This window comes from Gracilinanus agilis, chromosome 1 (genome assembly GCF_016433145.1).
Source record: "Gracilinanus agilis isolate LMUSP501 chromosome 1, AgileGrace, whole genome shotgun sequence".
Lineage (NCBI taxonomy): Eukaryota > Metazoa > Chordata > Mammalia > Didelphimorphia > Didelphidae > Gracilinanus > Gracilinanus agilis.
In genome coordinates this window covers 755,160,501-755,179,524 of record NC_058130.1, presented here as the reverse complement: position 1 = coordinate 755,179,524, position 19,024 = coordinate 755,160,501, and the positions used below count along the sequence as shown (strand labels likewise).

Below are 19,024 nucleotides of genomic sequence, written 5' to 3'. Positions count from 1 at the left end.
CATCGTTAGCCCTAGCTCGATTTACTTCCGTTTGGGGGGAAGGATAGTTTCTGTTGTGGTGTGGAAGTGGCAAAGAGAGATTTCAACTCGATGTGAAGAAAGAAAGACTCCCTGACAGCCAGAGCTAGCCCCAAATGGCATGGGTGCTCTCAAGAGCCTGTGGTTTGCTTCTCTTTCGGCAAAGGCTGAAATGTGGGAAAGAAGATTCTTTTACAGATCCAGGTTGGATGAGATGACCTCAGGTGTCTCCTGTCTCAGATTTTTTTCCTGTGATTTTGCTGTTGGAAAAATGATTCAATTGTCTTCCCTCAGAATGAATTGCTAAAGATTACTTTTATAATAAGAAATGAGCTGTCATGTCAGCATTCCTCATAGTCCTTTCATATTCCAAATTCTATTTTGAAATCCTTGCTCCCATTTTGGGTCCAATCTTAAACATCCTGTACCAGATGCAAATTGACAACTAGATAACTTATCATATTAACAAATTTCCTGAGTTTTGTAGAGGTTAAGTGACTTTGCTAGGGTCACACAGCCAGTAAATAACAGAACCAGTGTTGGAACCCAGGCCTTCCTGACTTTCAGGCCATGCAGTTCTCTGCCCCTGAGGTCATGCTACCTGTTCAAAATTCTTACCAAGTACAATTCTTGATGAATGAAGACAGTTGAAATTTAGTGGTTACAAAAAAAAACCAAAGTATCATCATGGTCTTTGGAAGAGCAAACCAAAACATGACAGACCGTGCAAAACATCTAAAAATCCTTTTGTTTATTCTGAGAAGAGTCAAGCTTTCATCTTTCTTTTAGACTTCTTTCATCTGGCCTTAAGTGCCTACTATTATTTTAGGTGTTGTGCTAAGTGCTGGGGGGAAAGAGGGGAGTAGAGAACAGACCCTGCCCTCCTGTTACTCACAGCCTCATGGTTGTAGCAGAGGCCCAATACTGCCTCAAGGCCCATGCCCCCAGGTAGGGCAGCTGTAGATGGTAGGCCATGTGAAAGGAACCTGGGAAATGTGTTTTTACAACTCCTAAAAAGTATAATCACTTTGGAGTCCAAAGCGTCCCAAGTCTGCGACTTAAACCCAGGTCCTGTGACCACAGATCCCCCACTCTGGAACCCTGATCCCTCCCGAGCTCATGGCCTGGAAGTGTCCCCCATGCAATTCCCCTTGAGCCTTCTTCCTTAATTAAACATAATGTCCTTTAGGCTCAGGGCAATACAGATTTTTGAACTGGAAGGTGCCTTAATGGAAGTCACATAAAAATCACTTCATCCCCTGTTTTGCCAGTGAGAAAACAGAACCAGAATGACGGTGAATTCATAGAACCACAAATTTGCTCTTTTAGAGAAGCCTTTAGTGGCCAGTCTTAGATTTAGAGCTAGAAGGGACCTTCAAGGTCAAGCCCAGCCCCTCTTGCCCCAGAGCCACACAACTAGTAAGCTTTTAGGCAGGATGACATCTCTCCCAGAGGTGCTGTAACTAGAGAATCCTGAGGAGCAGACAGCAATACCTGGAGCCTCCAGCTTCTAAGGAGAAAAATAAAAGAATGCCAATAGCTCTATTATGCCAGTTATTGGTTCCTTTAATGGAGACTGAAGATCATCCTTTCTCAGTATTTAAATGCTCTTATTCCATAAATGAACACCTACTAGGTACCTTAAAGGATCCTATTTGGTTTTAGATAATATTCCTTTTCATGTTGTCCAATCATTTTAGTCATGGACTCTTTGTGACCCCATTTGGGTTTGGGGGGGCAAAAACTGGAATGGTTTGCCGTTTACTTCTCCAGTTCATTTTACAGATGAGGAAACTGAAGCCAACAAGGGTAAATGACTTGCCCAGAGTCACGTAGCTAAGAAGTGTCTGAGGCCAGGTTTGAACTCGGGTCTTCCTGGCTCCAGGCCTAGTGCTCTATCCACACACCATGTCCTCACCTAATAATATACTGTGTGTTTTGTGTCACTCAGATTTTAGTTTTTTTCAATACCCAAGATGGCACATTACCTAAAATACTTCAACACATTTCAGTTATCCATAATCCAGGTATTCTCTCCACTGATGTTGAAAGCCGATACTCTATGGGTTTGGTAGTTGGTCTTTTTAGATTTGTTGGGGTCAAAAAAAAATTACCACAGGCTGCCAATCTAGTAGTGAGCCTCTCAACCTGGCTAGGTTATGACCGCTGACAACGGTCCTAGAGACCATTCCCAGGACTATACGCAAAGCCGCTCCAGCTTGGCAAGGACCTACGTGAGCTCAAGGTCCCCCGGTATGGCCTTCAGAGGGACCTTAAGAGTCATTGAGTCCAACTCCCTCATTTTCCAGTTAAGGAATTGAGACCAAGAGAGGTTAAATGAATTGCTCAGAGCCACACAGCTACTAAGTGTCTTAAGACAGGATTCAAACCCAATTTGGGTCACCCCTAGACTAGGGTGAGATCTCAGAGGATAGGGTTTTGAGGTAGTCTCTCCAGGATATAATCAATGAAGCACTGATTTTCTTCTTTAAGCCTTTTCTTAAATTATGAGTCCTGGGGCAGCTGGGTAGCTCAGTGGATTGAGAGCCAGGCCTAGAGACCAGAGGTCCTAGGTTCAAATCCAGCCTCAGACACTTCCCAGCTGTGTGACCCTGGGCAAGTCACTTCACCCTCATTGCCTACCCTTACCACTCTAACACCTAGGAGCCAACACACAGTATTGACTCCAAAATGGAAGGAGCTAATACACAGAAGTTAAGGGTTTAAAAAATAAATAAAATTAAAAATTAAATTATGAGTCCTAAATTTTCTTCTTATCCAGAATTTTGTTGACATCAAACTGGTTAAAAAAAAAAAAAGCAATCTTTCATGCTTTTATCCCAAGATAATATAATGGCCAGTATATGTCAAAGATGTAGTGAAGCCTATGGACCCCTCAGAATAATGGTTTTAAATACATAAGATTACAAAGGAAACCAATAATACTGAAATGTGGTTTTTATAATATTTAAAAGGTCATGGACCCCAGGTTAATCCCCCTCTGGTCTATTGGATTAAAAGGTTATAGATTTGGGGGCAGCTGGGTAGTTCAGTGGATTGAGAGTCAGGCCTAGAGATCAGAGGGCCTGGGTTCAAATCCAGCCTCAGACACTTCCCAGGTGTGTGACCCTGGGCAAGTCACTTGACCCCCATTGCCCACCCTTACCACTCTTCCACCAAGGAGCCAATACATAGAAGTTAAGGGTTTAAAAAAAAAAGTTATAGATTTTACAATTTTATTTTTAAATATTTGGAACATATTTTTGGTGTATATGAATATGGGGAACCGTCTTGCCCTGCTTTCAAAGACACACTATGTTTCAAAATAAACAGTGAAAAACTGTTCTGTTTTCCTGAATGGTTCTCGAGAGTTGAAGATAATTATTAGGGAAAGTAATCTGGGGTAAGAGGCCCATTCTCCCAAAGTCATGAATTGTAGGATGAAATTTTAATGGGTCCCCTCCCTCCTCATCTCCTTTCAGAAGCCTTTTATTTATTCAAAGCCAACTACTCCTCTGTGAAGGATTCTCCAACCCGCTGGTTATTGTTTGTCCTTCATTTTGAATGTGACCTGTGGCGTCACAGGGCGATGTCTCGACTTGCTCCTGAGTTGGATTTACGTGAAGCTGAGCTGCACAAAATCATCAGCCTCTCTTCTTCCTGAGTGATCCAAGTCAGGATGACTGTGGATGGCCCTAGAGGCAGTGGACGACCCTGGTGTCTTCCACGGCTGACCAAGCTCCGGGCTCTCCACATCGCCTGTTTCAGCCGCCTTCATGGCAGCTGGAACAAATTGTTCTCATCTTCCCATTCTTCCGGAGTAAGTCTTCACATGCTTGGGGTAGGCATTGCCCCAAGTCGAGGATGAGTTTGCAGCCCAGCCTCAGTCTGCTTTGGCGCATCAGCCAAGACAGTTTTACCCGGATGTGGCTGCTGCACTTGCTTCTTGGGGCAACAAGGTGAAAGTTGGGTGAAAGGTAGACTCCAAAGGGGGACGAGCAGCCTAAAAAACTGAGCTGAAAACAATGAACAAGTCTTCACAGCAGAGGTGTGAGTCCTCCCTGAACATCTCAAACACCCCAGCCAGCCAGTTTTTATATTGATTATAAAGCCCTTAATTATATTGGTGCCTAAGACCTGTCATGTCCTAGTTGTGTGACCCTGAGCTAGTCACTTCACCCTGCTTGCCTCAGTTTCCTCATCTGTAAAATGAGTTGGAGAAGGAAATGGCAAACCATTCCAGTATTTCTGCCAAGAAAACCCCAAATGGGGTCAAACAACAAAAAAGGATTCATTTTCCCTACTAAGCCAGAGGGTCAGAACAGAGGATTCATGGCTACAGAAACCCTAACAGAATGGACATCTCATCCTTCCTGGAGTCACATGACATGTGGCCCATTTAAGTGATTTCCCATCCCATGTTCAGCAGTTCCTGATTCTCATTTTATGCTGATGTCTTCCCACAGGCCCAAGGCTCACAAGAACAGTTTCGGGACTGAGAACCCTCCTTTTGCTTTCCATCACTTATTTATATTAGACCTGACTTTGGGGGCAGCTAGAAAGCACAGTGGCTAAAGAGCCAGTTTGGAGTCAGGAGGTCCTGGGTTCAAATCTAGCCTTAGACACTTCCTAGCCCTATGACCCTGGGTGCTGCTCTTCTGTCTTAGAATTGATACTAAGGGACAGCTGGGTAGCTCAGTGGATGGAGATCCAGGCCTAGAGACCAGAGGTCCTGGGTTCAAATCTGACCTCAGACACTTCCCAGCTGTGTGACCCTGGACAAGTCACTTGACCCCCATTGCCTACCCTTACCACTCTTCTGCCTTGGAGCCAACACAGTATTGACTCCAAGATGGAAGGTGAGGGTTTAAAAAAAAAAAAAGAATTGATACTAAGAGAAGGGAAGGATTTTTTTTAGGCTTATTTTTAAAAATACATTTTTATTATAAAAATGTCTATACGGCTGCAGGGAGAAATGAAGCCTCAAGTACCAACAAACTTATTCTGTATTTCCCAGTGATGATTTTCTTAAAATAAGAAAATAAAATGTTCATTTTACAGATGGAAAAACTAAAGCACAGAGGGTTAGCTTAAGTAACTTGCTCGGGGTCACACAATCCCTAAGATGTAGGATTTGAACTAAGGTCTTCCTCCTTCTCCTCCTCCCCCAACTCTCCCTTACCCCTCCCCCCACCCGCCCCCGGGGCTGGCACACCAGTGATCTACCCATAGAAACCGAGGACTACCAAGTGAAGCGGCTGAACGCACAGCCAGCCCCAGGAGACTGTGAGGCGCAGCCTCAGAAACCATCGCAATGAGCACTAATCCTTAGATGGACACTCCTCGTTCTCTCGCCAGCCCTACCCACATGGGACTCCCGCACATGCGCAAGATTCGTAGAGCCCAGCTTCGCTACCCTGACTCTCTGGTTCCCTCTAGTGTTCTCTGCGGCGACGCCGGAAGCGCACCCTCCTCCCACCCCCGCCTCTTCCGGATCGCTTCCGGTTAGACCCCACCCGGCCGCCAGACCGGAAGTACCGGGGTCTCTGACAGGAGCCAGCACCCTCAGCTCGCCCGAAGCCCAGGCCCGGCCGCCAAGATGCCGGTGAGGCTTGGGGAGAGGACAAGGAGAGTCTCGGGGCGGAGGGGAAGCGACCTTGAGGAGGGAGAGGGACCGGTGGAGAAGGCCGGGGTGGGGGTCTGGCCGTGGGAGAAGGGGGAAGGGACCCGGCAGGCGGAGGGCCCCGACCTCAAACGGTCTGGTCTGGAGGAATGGACGACTGGAAGCGGGGACCTGGGGCGGAGAAGCTGCCCTGGTGATGGTGGGGAAACTGAGGAAGAGAGGGTAGAAAATGGAGCGACCCGGCATCTGTCAGATGGGGAAATTATGTTTGGAGAAGGAGTCTGAACTATTTCCTTGTAGAGTAATAGATTTAGAATTGAGCCTTAGCGATCACGGACCCCATAATCTGACATGCAGGGAAACTGAGGCCTGAGAGGGTAGGATGTGTCTGTGTCTTTATAGCGATCTAAAAGCCACCCAGTTCAGTTCTTCTCATTTGACAGATGGGGAAACTAAGGCCCAGAGAGGGAGGAAGGGCTCCTTTGTAGAATAGTAAATTTAGACCTGAAACTTGGGTTTCTGTCTGGTCCCTTCATTTATGGATAGATAAACTGGTCTGTAGAAATTAAGGCAATTCCTTCCTCCAAGAGTGATACATTTAGAGCCAGAACTTAAAGATCATTGAGTTCAGTTTCCTCTTTTGACAGATGGAAAACTGAAGACAGAGAAGTAGAGGGCAATTCTTTTGTGGATAATTAGATTCAGGGCTGGAACTTAAAGAACATAGAATCTAAGGGCAGCTGGGTGACTCACAGGATAGAGCACTAGACCTTGCATCAGGAGGATTGGGGTTCAAATTAGGTCTTAGACACTTTTTAGCTGGGTGACCCTGGGCAAGTCATTTAATCCCATTGGCCTAGATCTTGCCACTCTTCTGTCTTAGAATTGATACTAAGGGGGACAGCTAGGCAGCAGCTCAGTGGATAGAGCAGGTCTTGGGTCCAATCTGGTCACAGACATTTCCTAGCTGTGTGACCCTGGGCAGGTCACTTAACCCCAATTGCCTAGCTCTTCCCTCCCCCCCCCCCCCGCTTCTGTCTTAGAATTGATACTAAGTGGGGCAGCTCAGCAGCTCAGTGGATTGAGAGCTAGGCCTAGAGACTGGAAGATCCTGGATTCAAATCTGGCCTCAGACATTTCCTAGCTGTATGATCCCATAGGCAAGTCACTTAATCTCCATTGCCTAGCTCTTACCACTTTTCTGCCTTGGAACTAATACATAGATTGATTCTAAGGCAGAAGGTAAGGGTTTAAAAAAAAAAAAAAAGATTTGATACTAAAAGAGAGAACTAGGTGGCTCAGTAGATCAAGAGCCAGGCCTGGAGTCAAGAGGTCTTGTATTCATATCTGGCCTCAGATACTTCCTGGATGTGAGACCCTGGGCAAGTTATGTAACCCTAATTGCTTACTCCTTATAGAACTTCTGTCTTAGAATTGATACTAGGATAGAAAGTAAGGGTTTTTAAAAAAGGAAGAATGAAAGTCTAGATCCTTCATTTTACATACTAGGAAACTGAGTTCTGGAGAAGTGAATGGCTCCTTCACATAATAATAGTTAGTGATAGTTAGAGCTAGACATGGAGGTTATCCATCCAGCCCCATCAGTGGACAGTTAAAGAGACTAATTCCTAATAGGTGAGAGAACTCTTCTCCCTTCACATAGCCATAAATAAATTGAGTGCCAAAGCTTGGAAGTCATATGATCCATCTTTCTTATTTGACAGATGGGGAGTCTGAAGTCCATAAAAGTGAGAGAGTAACTCCTTAGTGGAATAATAGAGCTGGCCCATAGAAATTAGCCAGTGCAGGTTGACATATCAGGAATTGAAGTCTGAAGAGGTAGAAGAACTTCTTAATAGAGACTTAAAAGAGATTTCAAGCCAGATCTTAGAATTCCTCCAGTCAAATATTTTCATTTCATAGAGGGGCTACATAACTTCTCCAGAGCCGCACAGAAAATCAGATACAAATCAGGAATTTGAGCCTAGACCCTTTCAGGGCATATCCAACATGTTCTTTTCTCTATACCCCAGTTGCACTCCATACCTCATATATCTCCCTTCCCTGTTTCTATAATCCTTTCCTTCCTTTTCTTTCTTGCCTCCATCCTCTGTCTGACTGGATAGCAAAGATCTTCCCAGTGTCTTTTTAAATCTTTTTTTTTTTTAAGACAGATTTTCTCTTCTGTTCCTTCCCTTACTTCTTACTCTAAACCCACCCACAGCCTCCTTTTTACTCAGTGAACAGTGAGTTCTATTCCTTAATAACAACTTCTATTTTTATAGCAATTTAAGGTTTCCAGAGCTCTTTCCTCCAGGAAAGTGAAGAAGTAGATGTATAGACAGGCAGATAAAATCTAATCAAAGAGGTAGGTTGTGCACCTAAACTAGAGGCTTACACTAGATGATTAATTGTCTCTTAGCTCTAAATCCTATGGTTTCTCTTTTTCAGATGAAGCTCAGAACTACCCAGTGTCAGCGCTGGGACTAGAACCAAAGCCAGTGTTCCCTCCTCTGTAATTCTCCCTTCAGGGGATTTGGGTTCCATGGTCACTAAAGTTTTTTGCAGCTCTAATAGTCTTTCATTCTTTGAAGATTTTTGTTGTTTTTCAGATATTTCAGCCTTGTCCCACTCCCTATGACTCCATTTAGGGTTTTCTTGGCATGTTTTATAGCCAGGAAATAACTGTATTTTTCTCTTGGATGAGTTGCCCTTTTTTCTTCAATAAAATACATCATTGGCCTGGATTCAAAGATCTAGACCACTGTGTGAAGAAAATCCAGGGGTTTTAGTGAGCCATAAGTTCAGTATCAATCATAGAAGGACACAGCAACCAAAAAAGCGAATTCTCTTTTAGGCAATAGGCAGGCAGGCAGGCAGGGGTGAGTGAAAGTGTCTGTGACTCAGGAGAGTCTAGGTCAACTGGACTCTGCCCTGAATGTTGAGTATTACGTCTATATTTTAGAAACCACACCAGTAGCTTGAAGAGCATCGAGAAGAGGGTGACCAGGTGCCTTGGGAGTTTGTCATTTGAGGATCAAGAGGAGAAATTGCTAGTGTTTAGCCTGAAGAAGAGCAGGAGGAGGAGGAGGAGGAGGAGGAGGAGAGCTAGGAAGGCTGGTTTCCCTGGATGTCCAAAGAGGTGGAAGAAACAGAGAGGCACATTTAGACTTTCTGTCAAGAAATAATTCCTAATAGTTGAAGCTCTCTAGAAGTTAAATGGTTCCCTTCCACTAGAGGGAGCAGATGATGCCTATCAGCCTGGAAATAGGAAGACCTGAGTTCAAATTGTGTCTTAGACACTTTAAAACTGTATGATCCTGGGCAAGACACTTGATTTTTCTCCACCTTAGCATCCCCAACAGATGGGAATAATAGCACCCACCTCCCAGGGTTGTTGTGAGGATCAAATGAGATAATATTTGTAAAACTTAGCACAGTGCCTAGTACATAGTAGGCATTATATAAATGCTTGTCCCCTTCTCCCACACTAGAGGTCATCCACAAAGGCTTGATGACCAACTATTGAAGTTATTGTCAAGGAGAATCTCATCAAGGTACAGGTTATACTTGATGGCTTCTGAGGCTCCTTCTCAGTGTGTCTGTGATTCTGTGGTGTTTGTCCCCCTACTCCTTTTGCATTCTTACATGATTGAAATTGCAGGCATACCACTCCTCTCTCATGGACCCTGACACCAAACTAATTGGAAACATGGCACTATTACCTATTAGAAGTCAATTTAAAGGACCAGCTCCGAGAGAGAGTAAGTTTATATTCTTTTTCTCTTTTTTTTAAAGTAGTTTTGTGGAGGGAAGAACGTAAGTAATCATTTGATCTTAGTAAATCATGAACATGGAAAATTTTTGCTTTCTTCTTTAGCTCAGGCTGCTGTTTTTACCTTCTGGTTGCTTACAGTGACTCTGTATCCCAGGCCTGGGAAGATGACTTTTAAATTCCATCTGCCTAATTAAGTACTTTATTCTCATTCACTTCCTTGTTCAAAATTTCTTTGGGAGTTGGAAGGAGGAGAGTAACAGCTTGACTCCAGAAAAAGCTTATGATCCAGACTGCTATAGACTGCTACTTTGTACGTCATCCTTTCTTCCTCTTTAGAGCTCTTAGTCTCAAAAACCACTTCCTCATCCAGCCACCCCTTGAACCAACACATCCTCACTGTTAGCAAGAGTCTATAGCTAGAAAAGCTCAGTGGATGGAGAGCCAGACCTGGAGTCGGGAGGACCTGGCTTCAAATCTGGCCTCAGCCACTTCTTAGCTGTGTGACCCTGGGCAAGTCATTTAAACTCCAGTTGTCTAGCCTTTACTGCTCTCCTGCCTTGGAACTGATAGTATTTATCTTGAGGCAGAAGGTAAGGACTAAAAAAAGAAAGAAAAGAGTCTATGGCTACAGCTGAACTCAGTACAGCTTCATAGTTGCCTTCTGTTCACGTTCTGACCACCTATGATTATTTAATGGTTCTATATGAAATATACTTTGAAATATACTTTTTTTCTTGATTTTTTAGTTTGGGGTTCTTTGGCCTCTCAAAGGCCCTGCTTTGTTAGGTGTATTTGGAGTTCCCATGAACCATGCAGGGCCAGTGCCCTCCTGAATGCTGATTTTCATTCCATTCTGTGTTTCCAAGGTTATGGTTGTAATCATCCATCTTATGCTGACCTTGTTGGGTTTTTCTGTCAGGCTTTTTATCTTGAAACTCTTCTTAGTTTAATTTTAGTTTCAACACCAGTGTGCTGCTCTGTAAATGTAATACATTTCAATGAGTCATCCCTCTTAATAGATTTTGAGATGAAGGAAAAGGAAACAGATGGAAGATAGCACATAAAAGAACATAACACATTAAAAAATTGCAAAGCACTCAGAGCAAGCCAGATTCTGTGAGGGGAGAAACTCGGGACACAAAAATTCCATTTTAGCATATTGAATAAGAGAGAATTCATCATTATTGGTGCAGAGCTGGAGGCAGGTTAGTGGATAGCACTGGGCTTGGAGGAAAGAAGATTTAAATTAAAATTCTTACTACATTGTCACTCTTTGACCTTGAGAAAATCCCCATCTCTCTCTGGATACCCCAGGCAGCTCAAGTTCAGAGACTGTTTCCACTCAAGCTCATAGGTTCATAGAGGGCTCTCTTTCCACCATCAGAATCACAGATTATTCAAGTATCCTGTGGGCAGAGCTATAAGAACTGTGTAGAGCTTCAACAGCAGAACCCCAAGGAAGTAGAATAAGGAATTGTAGGAGAGGCCTCAGTTTCACAGGGACTAATCACTCTATGGGAATGGATAGAATAAAATTGGCCCAAGGAGTTAGGGAATGGGAGAATATCATAAGGAGTAGGAGATTGAATTATATTCCCAGTAACTCTTAGCTACCAGATGCATCCTTGTGCTCCAAAGAAGTCAATACCTAGTAGAAATGTATTTTAAGAACCTATGTTCAGGGCAGCTAGATAGCACAGTGGTTAGAGCGCCACGTATGGAGAGGGAAAGTCCTGGGTTCAAATGTAGCCACAGACACTTCCTAGAGGAGTGATCCTGGGCAAGTCACTTACTCTTGATTGCCTGTCCCTTGCCATTCTTCTATCTTAGAATTGATACTAAAAGAGAAGGTATGGGTTTGAAAAACAAAAAACACAGAGCCTGTGTTCCTATTTTTAAGAGAGAGGATTAGGGGAGATCTGGAGAAAAACACATTGTGAACCAGCACGGGGTTCCTCTATAGAATTTAATTGAAATTATGCTCCAGGGTAGTCAGGCTCCAGCATCATTTTGCATTTTTTTCTACAAAATAAGAGATACTAGTGGGGTCTTAGAATTAACTCTTTTGGCATTGCTGAGGGCCCCAGGATTCTGTCCTTTTAAATAGTGAGAAAGGATAGCTGGGTAGCTCAGTGGATTGGGTCAGGCCTAGAGACAGGAGGTCCTGGGTTCAAATCCGGCCTCAGACACTTCCCATCTGTGTGACCCTGGGCAAGTCACTTGACCCCCATTGCCCACCCTTACCACTCTTCCACCAAGGAGCCGATACACAGAAGTTAAGGGCTTAAAAAACAAAAACAAACAAACAAACAAATAAATAAATAAGTAAATAGTGAGAAAGTGAAAAGAATAAAATAACCAAAGAAATCATGCACCTAAATCTTTCTATTGCAATAGCCTTCCTGGCGATTCTCAAGACTTCTGGCTACTTCAGAGGGCATGTGTACATGTTTTTTTAATCATTATGTTTCCATACCCCTCATCATGGTTGCAAGCCCTAACTGAGGTTCACTTTCAGAGGCACAAAAGAGACATTGTTTATTTTAAAGAATATGTTTTCCCCAGGATTTATATCCAAAATCATATTTTAGTTAAAATCTTATTTTTTCCTCCCCCTAAAAGCCCATTAGAAATGTTTCCCCTCAACACACACACATATGTTTTACTGTTTTACCTTTGGTTGATTTTTCTTTTTCACTCTTGCCTCTTACTTAGCAAAAGACACAGATATTGTGGATGAAGCTATCTATTACTTCAAGGCCAATGTCTTCTTCAAAAACTACGAAATTAAGGTAAGTCACACTTTTAATGTATTTGGTAATCCTTCAGGCACATCTTTGCATCTCTAGAGCCTTGAATCCTATTTGCTTGGCAGGGAGGTTGGTGGTAATATTCTACTGTTATTGTAACCTGTGACTTAAAGTTTCTAAAATCAAAATTTATACTTCTTGTGCTTAAACAAAATAGAACTTAAACTGTTTTCAGATTTCAGATACAGACCACAGTCCAAACATATATCACGTTATCTATACTAAATAAAGACTGTACACATTATGTTTATAATTTAGATAGATTCCAATATTGCTTCCTGCTCTTGTTATTTAATTCCTCTTTGAATGCCTCGTCATGGCATAGACGTGAGATAAGGCTCTTGAAAGCTATGATCTTAGTAGGGGTTTTTTTTGTTTTATTTTGTTTTTAGGGCAGAGAGGCTTAAATGACTTGCCCAGGGTCATAGCTACAACTTATGCGAGGCCAGATTTGAACTCAGGCCCTCCTGACTCTATCCACTGACCCACCTAGCTGTCTCAGTCTTATAATTCTGATAAGCTGGAATGGCCTCGAGGACAAACTGCACACCTGTCATCCTAAAACCAGTCCAGCTCATTGGGGAGATGGGCAGTATCAGAAGACTGATCTCCTACTGATTGATTTTTTTGGCCCCAGCAACCCACAAAAAGTATCTCCTAAGCTGGGGAGGGCTTACAACCTGCAGCAGTGCAGTGAAACTCCATGCTAATTATAAGCACGGACCTTTTAAAGCATCAAGAACTTGTTTCTTCAGCTACAGGAGGGGAGGGGGGAGAGAAGGGAAAGAACGTGAATCTTGTAACCATGGGAAAATATTCTTAATTAATTAAATTAAATTTTCCAAATTGAAAAAAAAGAACTTGTTTCTTCTTCTGCCATCACTAAAGGTCCTATGCTGTTAAAAATAGAATGAAGGCAATAGGAATTGGTTCATTTTTAAAGCTAAGTCAAAGTAAGACTTGGCCAGATGATTCTGTTGCACAATGTCAACATCCATTAGCTTTTCCTACATTTTCCTTCTGGTTAGGCAAAGCAGTGGGACTAGCTATTCAAGAATGAGTCACATGTGAAATAAATGCTTCCCCTTTAGAGAGTCAGGAATGTTCCTGCTCTCAGCAGGGCTCCCAAAGAAAATGGAATTTTCAGAATTAGCCAAACATATAGGGGGTCTCTAAGCTCCTAGGAAGTGGCAATCACTCCTGCCTCCGCAAGATGATGGATGTTGCCTTCATAGTTCCTCAGAAGCTCTTGGGGAATAAGGCTCTATTTAAAATGGAAGAAAGGGGCCAAGGGGAATGGGAAGAGAAATTAAAAGGCTCAATATGGAAGCAATCAGCCCCTTCCCCAGAAGTGGGCAGAAGTGAAAGTGGATTTTAGAAGAATGTGAATTTTAGTGACTCAGTTTTTCACACTTTCTATCATTTTCTCATGTTGTACAGATTGAGGATATCATTACTACCCATTAAGTTCATTTTCAGTAGCTAATAGGTAGATGTTTCCTTAATTTCATATAAAGTTAATGTTTCCTATTTTAAAACTTTGACTATCTTCTTTCCATTACTTTGTAGAATGAAGCTGATAGAACATTGATCTACATAACTCTTTACATTTCTGAATGCTTAAAGAAACTCCAGAAGGTAATTATACTTGAGAGACTTTGCTGGGGGGGGGGGGGGGGGGTATTCATGGAAATTGGTGATATGTTTTTGTCTTCCTAGATAGATGTGATTTTTGTTTCTTTGGATTTGTTTTTTAAACCCTTACTTTCTGTCCTAGTAACAACTGTAAGACAGAAGGGCATGGGCTAGGCAGACAGAGTTAAGTGACTTGCCCAGGGGCACACAGAGAAACTGGCTGAGGCCAGATTCAAAACCAGGTCCTCTTAACTCCAGGCTTGGCACCCTATCTACTGAGCCATGTTGCTGGCCCTTTGTATTTTTATTGATATATTTTGTACCACATCTGCTTTCCAAATTCCCTTCTCCCAACTAATAAGTCATCTCAAAGAGCAGTGGTTCCCAAAGTGGGCGCCACCACCCCCTGGTGGGTGCTGCAGCGATCCAGGGGGGTGATGATGGCCACAGGTGCATTTATCTTTCCTATTAATTGCTATTAAAATTTTTTTAAATTAATTTCCAGGGGGGCTAAGTAATATTTTTTCCGGAAAGGGGGTGGTAGGCCAAAAATGTTTGGGAACCACTGACAAAGAGCAAAAGACAAAAGCTGCAGTTCAACCCAATTAACCAGCATATAAATGGATTCTTAGAGCATATTCAGAATTCTCCCCCCACGTCCCCATGTCTGCAGAGGAGGGAAGTGTACTTTTTCATCTCTTTGACTAGATCTTGGATCTACTTAAAAGTCAGAGGATAAACAAAAAACATCTCCTGACTTGAAGAGGCCAGAGTTTGTAAGAAAGCCTGAAAGGGATTCTTTAAGCCTGGAAGAGTTGGCCAAAGAGAAAACACAGAGGAAGTAACATTACAAGAAGTCCGTGTCTTGAATAAGTCACTTAGCCTCCTGTGCCTTGTTTCTTTTTTTGTGAAATGAGTACCTCTAGGTTATTGGAAAGATCCTTCCTAGTGACTAGTTGCTGTTTCTTTGAGTACAAATCTTTACTAACTTAAATGCTAATGGGAAAAGTAACTTTTAGTTACTTAGATTCAGATGTTCTGAATGGATTTCTTGTTACCCTAAGTCCCATAAAACACGTGTGGTTTTTGTTTTTGTTTTCCAGTGCAACTCAAAAAGCCAAGGAGAGAAAGAAATGTATACATTGGGAATCACTAATTTTCCTATTCCCGGAGAACCGGGTTTCCCTCTTAATGCAATTTATGCCAAACCTGCAAATAAACAAGAAGATGGTAAGAACAGGTCATCCACCTCCTTCATTAGGCCTGAACTTGCTTATGCTGGAAAGGTTTATCCTCCAGTTGGCTTAAAACATCCTTTGCACATGTTCTCTCATCTCTTCTTTCCATAGTACACAGATTGAAAGTGTACCTATTAGCATTTAGATTGTTCTATTAGTCACTCTCACAAGTCAGATGTAAGTTTTGGCAACAAGAGCAGTGGAATTTTCAGTAGAACAGTTTTGTTGAGCCAGAGTAAAAATCCTCTCTCAACAGATGTTCATTGTAATCCTGATTCCTTACCCCATGAGAATGGATAACAACATGTTACCTCCAAAACAAGATCTCAGTGTTCATTACTCATGTCCCCAGATATGTCCATCTAAGTATTCTCCTGCTGTTTGCTTCCAGAAGTGATGAGGGCCTACTTACAGCAGCTTCGGCAAGAAACTGGGTTGAGGCTTTGTGAAAAGGTCTTTGATCCTCAGAGTGACAAACCTAGCAAGGTGAGACACTTTTTTGGGGGTCCATTTGGTGATTCAGTTTCAAAGTTTGTCTCTATGGCAACTCTTAAACATGGATTGTCTTGAGTTTTCCATTAGCGTCCTAGAGAGTGTTGAGTAACTAAGTGGGGAAAGTGGGCACTTAGTCGTTCTAGGTCTGGCCATATGAAAAGTCTGCACAACATAATAGAGAGAACACTGGCCTTAGGGTCAGGATAAACCTCACTTCAGATCCTGCTTTGGACACAGACCATCCGTGTCTGGGCAAGAACCTTGAATTCTCAGGGCTCCGGGGGACTCTGGGAGCAGAAGTTATGGACCAGGTGCCAAGGGGCCTTCGTAGAGAGAGTTTCTCATTGGGAATTCAGTGAATTCACCTTTGAAATTAGAGGGATGGACAAAAAGACTGGGATGTAGTCCTGGTGATATGTTTATAGTCTAAGCCTAGTCTCTCCAAGTTCAGAGAGACTCAAAACAGACTGGCTTATGGGGGATGAATTTTTTAATCACAGCAACTCTGGAAGCCCATATACTGCATTATGGAGGGGCTGCAGGCTGCTGGCAGGGACAGAAGTCCCACACCTCCAAATTCTTGAAATGTTGAATTAAAGGCAGAGGGCAAGACTTAACGTCTTTGTATGCTAAACACTGTCTTAGGTGAAGGAAGAAATTTGCCAGCCAAGGGAATAGGGGGTTTAGCTTGGAAACTTTATTATGAGAAAATAATATTGAAAATGACTTGATGAGAATGTTACCTCATTGAGTTCTGACTCTGCCATTCTTTTTCCCCTTTACCTTCATTAGTGGTGGACTTGCTTTGTGAAGAGGCAGTTCATGAACAAGAGCCTTTCAGGGCCTGGGCAGTGACCGGATCTCACGCAGTCCTTCCCAGGGCAGCAGCATCCAACATTTGGCAACAAGATGTACACAGTACTTGCCCTTCGTTTTGTGAAATTTTATACTAAGAAAGAGGAGACACATCCTTACTGGAAAAGCCCTTTATCAAGAAGGTTGGGGTTTAAGGATCATTTGAGAATTTTTGCAATGTTAAGCTGGTGCTTAATGATAATAAAAAAATTTCTAACATTCCATGTCAGATAATGTTCCCTATATTACACAGAACACTTCTGCAGGTGGATAGTCGTTTTGTCATACATTTGATTCGATCTGTAAACCTTTGTCAGGCGCACGTTAGCTCTGTCCTGGAACACATCATTTCTGTTCTCAGGCACCGTCTTTCTAAAAAGTGCTATGTTTTATTGGTACCATTTCTTTTCATATCAGACTTGCCTGGATATAGTGGCGCTGCCCCCACTTCCCCAGAATTGAACTCCTCCCCCCCCCACACACACACACACAAGACATACAGAAACAACCAATATGTTGACTTCCTCTCAGTGTATGCATTATTCTGCCTCCGTAGTCCCCTGCTTCTCTGTAAAGAGGTACAAGGTAAACCTCATTGCCTGCTCCCATCTCAGAAACAGCTAAGAAGAGCGTTGGATTTGGAGTTAGAAAAACCTGGCTTCCAGTCCCAGCTCTTTTGCTTACTACCTTTGGGACTTTGGGCAAACTCATCTCTGTGGATTATTTGTAAGATGAAGGGGAAGGATTGGATGTCCTGTACCTTCCAGGTTTAAGTCTCTGACCCCGTGAGCACCAAACCTGCCTTTCTCCTGTGAAACCCTTGCTTTTGTTCACCATCTTTGTAGAAAACATCACCAGGGCTCTTGCCCAGACTTGGTCATCTTCATAAAGAATGAAAATCTGTGGGTTGCTGCCTGCACCAATGGAGGGAATACTCACATTGATCAGACCCTTTGCCCACCAAATATAAAATTGCTTTTGTAGGATCTGAATGTTGCCTTTGGAGAGTGATTATGTAGACTTGAGAGGGTTACAGCCATAGCGATCTATTCCAGGTTGAAAGTACTCACTTGTTACCCCTTCATTGGCATGACCAAGCCCCAGAAGGCAACGAGTTGATTTTTGCAGCTCTTGAATGAGAGGATTAGAAATCCTGGCCCTTCGTGTATCCCCGACTGGTAAGCTCCCTAATATCGATCAACCAGTTGGCAATGACTAGCTTTTTCAAAGAGACGGAACGAACAGTAGTTACAAATCATCCCCCAAACTATGCCCCCCCCTTCCCTTGCTTGGGGGGTGAGTGGATTTGGACACATGTGCAGAGGTGTCACTTATGGGGTGCAGGCCTGTCCTGTGGTTCCTGGACCAGTAGGAATTTGCGAGTTGCCCCTTTGTTCAGCTGGGCTGACTCCTTGTAGTAGGCATTGTCTTGGCTGACAGGTCAATCTGTTGAGTTGGATGAAGTAGGCCTGACCTGGGCTATGACTGCTGCTGGCTCCTGTGGTCTCTGCTGCCAACTCTGGTTGCTGAGGGCCCGCCTGATGGCATTTCTGACATTTTGGTGCTCACAAGGTTGTCATTAATTGGGTCCCTTCTATCACTGGATATTCGCTGACCTAATACTAGAAACAACAAAAGAAACATATGCTCAAGGATACAGGCGCCCTTCCCCACCCGTTGGTTCACAGCAATCTTCCTTACTCAAAAGCCACCAGAGAAGAAAGCAGATATGCTCTCAGTTCCAGCTTGTAGGCCAATTCAAAGACTTTTTAATCATTTTCAGTCACATTCTACTCTGTCCCCATGTAGGATTTTCTTGGCAAAGATACTGGAGGGGTTTGCCATTTCCTTCTCCAGCTCATTTCACAAATGAGGAAACTGAGGCAAGCAGGGTTAAGTGACTTGCCCAGGATCACACAGCTATTAAATGTCTGGGGCCAGATATGAACTTCCCAACTCCAGGCCCAGCCGTCTATCACCGTCACACCAGCCCTTTAGTCACTCATGGCTGGAAGGCAGACAGAAACCAAACGAAATATTGTACATTCTCTGTATAATCACCAAGAAGTGCAAATTCGTACCTGTTCTAAGGACTAAGCCCTCATTGGTCAGTTGCCCTATCTCAAAAGGTTTGGTTCTGGAAGGTGACATTTGGTCATGGTGGCTTCTTGGCAAAGGAGAAACATTAAAATTCCCACTTCCATATTCTCCTTCACAATCTCACCTTTCCTATCTGCTGAGAAGTTACACAATTTGTCTCTTACGTGTTTTGCCGGCAGGGGGAGCAAAAATTTTCCAGAAGCATCCATGAGGATGGTTTCTAAAACACTCTTAAATGCCCTGAACTGTATAAAAGGCAGATTTTTTTAGAAGAGATAACGGAGTTCTCAAAAGGGAAATTAGGCAGAGAGGGAGATAGCGTAGCTCCAACATTGTTGGAGACTGAAGAGACCTTTGAAGGTCAGTGGGTTCTGGATAGCCTGGGGAAACTCCTAGCCCTCCATTCCTTACCCAATCCTAATGATCAACATTAATAAAGCTATTGTTAAGATAAAAGAAGTCAGATTGTGTT

General features: G+C 43.1%; 1 protein-coding gene across 1 annotated transcript; it reads left to right on the top strand.

Annotated features, from left to right (window-relative positions):
- Positions 1-5,520: 5,520 nt before the first annotated feature.
- ARPC3 (actin related protein 2/3 complex subunit 3) lies at positions 5,521-16,674 on the top strand. Its single transcript, XM_044658777.1, has 7 exons — positions 5,521-5,623; positions 9,306-9,405; positions 12,135-12,211; positions 13,799-13,867; positions 14,968-15,094; positions 15,494-15,588; positions 16,390-16,674. Exons 1-7 carry the CDS (start codon positions 5,618-5,620, stop codon positions 16,450-16,452), a joined length of 537 nt encoding a protein of 178 aa, XP_044514712.1. The 5' UTR covers positions 5,521-5,617; the 3' UTR covers positions 16,453-16,674.
- Positions 16,675-19,024: the final 2,350 nt, after the last annotated feature.

Excerpts from the sequence above, each read along its gene's own strand:
- ARPC3 (XM_044658777.1), top strand. Across the intron at positions 12,212-13,798 it reads TCAAAAACTACGAAATTAAG|AATGAAGCTGATAGAACATT; the intron begins GTAAGTCACACT and ends ATTACTTTGTAG. Across the intron at positions 15,095-15,493 it reads TGCAAATAAACAAGAAGATG|AAGTGATGAGGGCCTACTTA; the intron begins GTAAGAACAGGT and ends GTTTGCTTCCAG.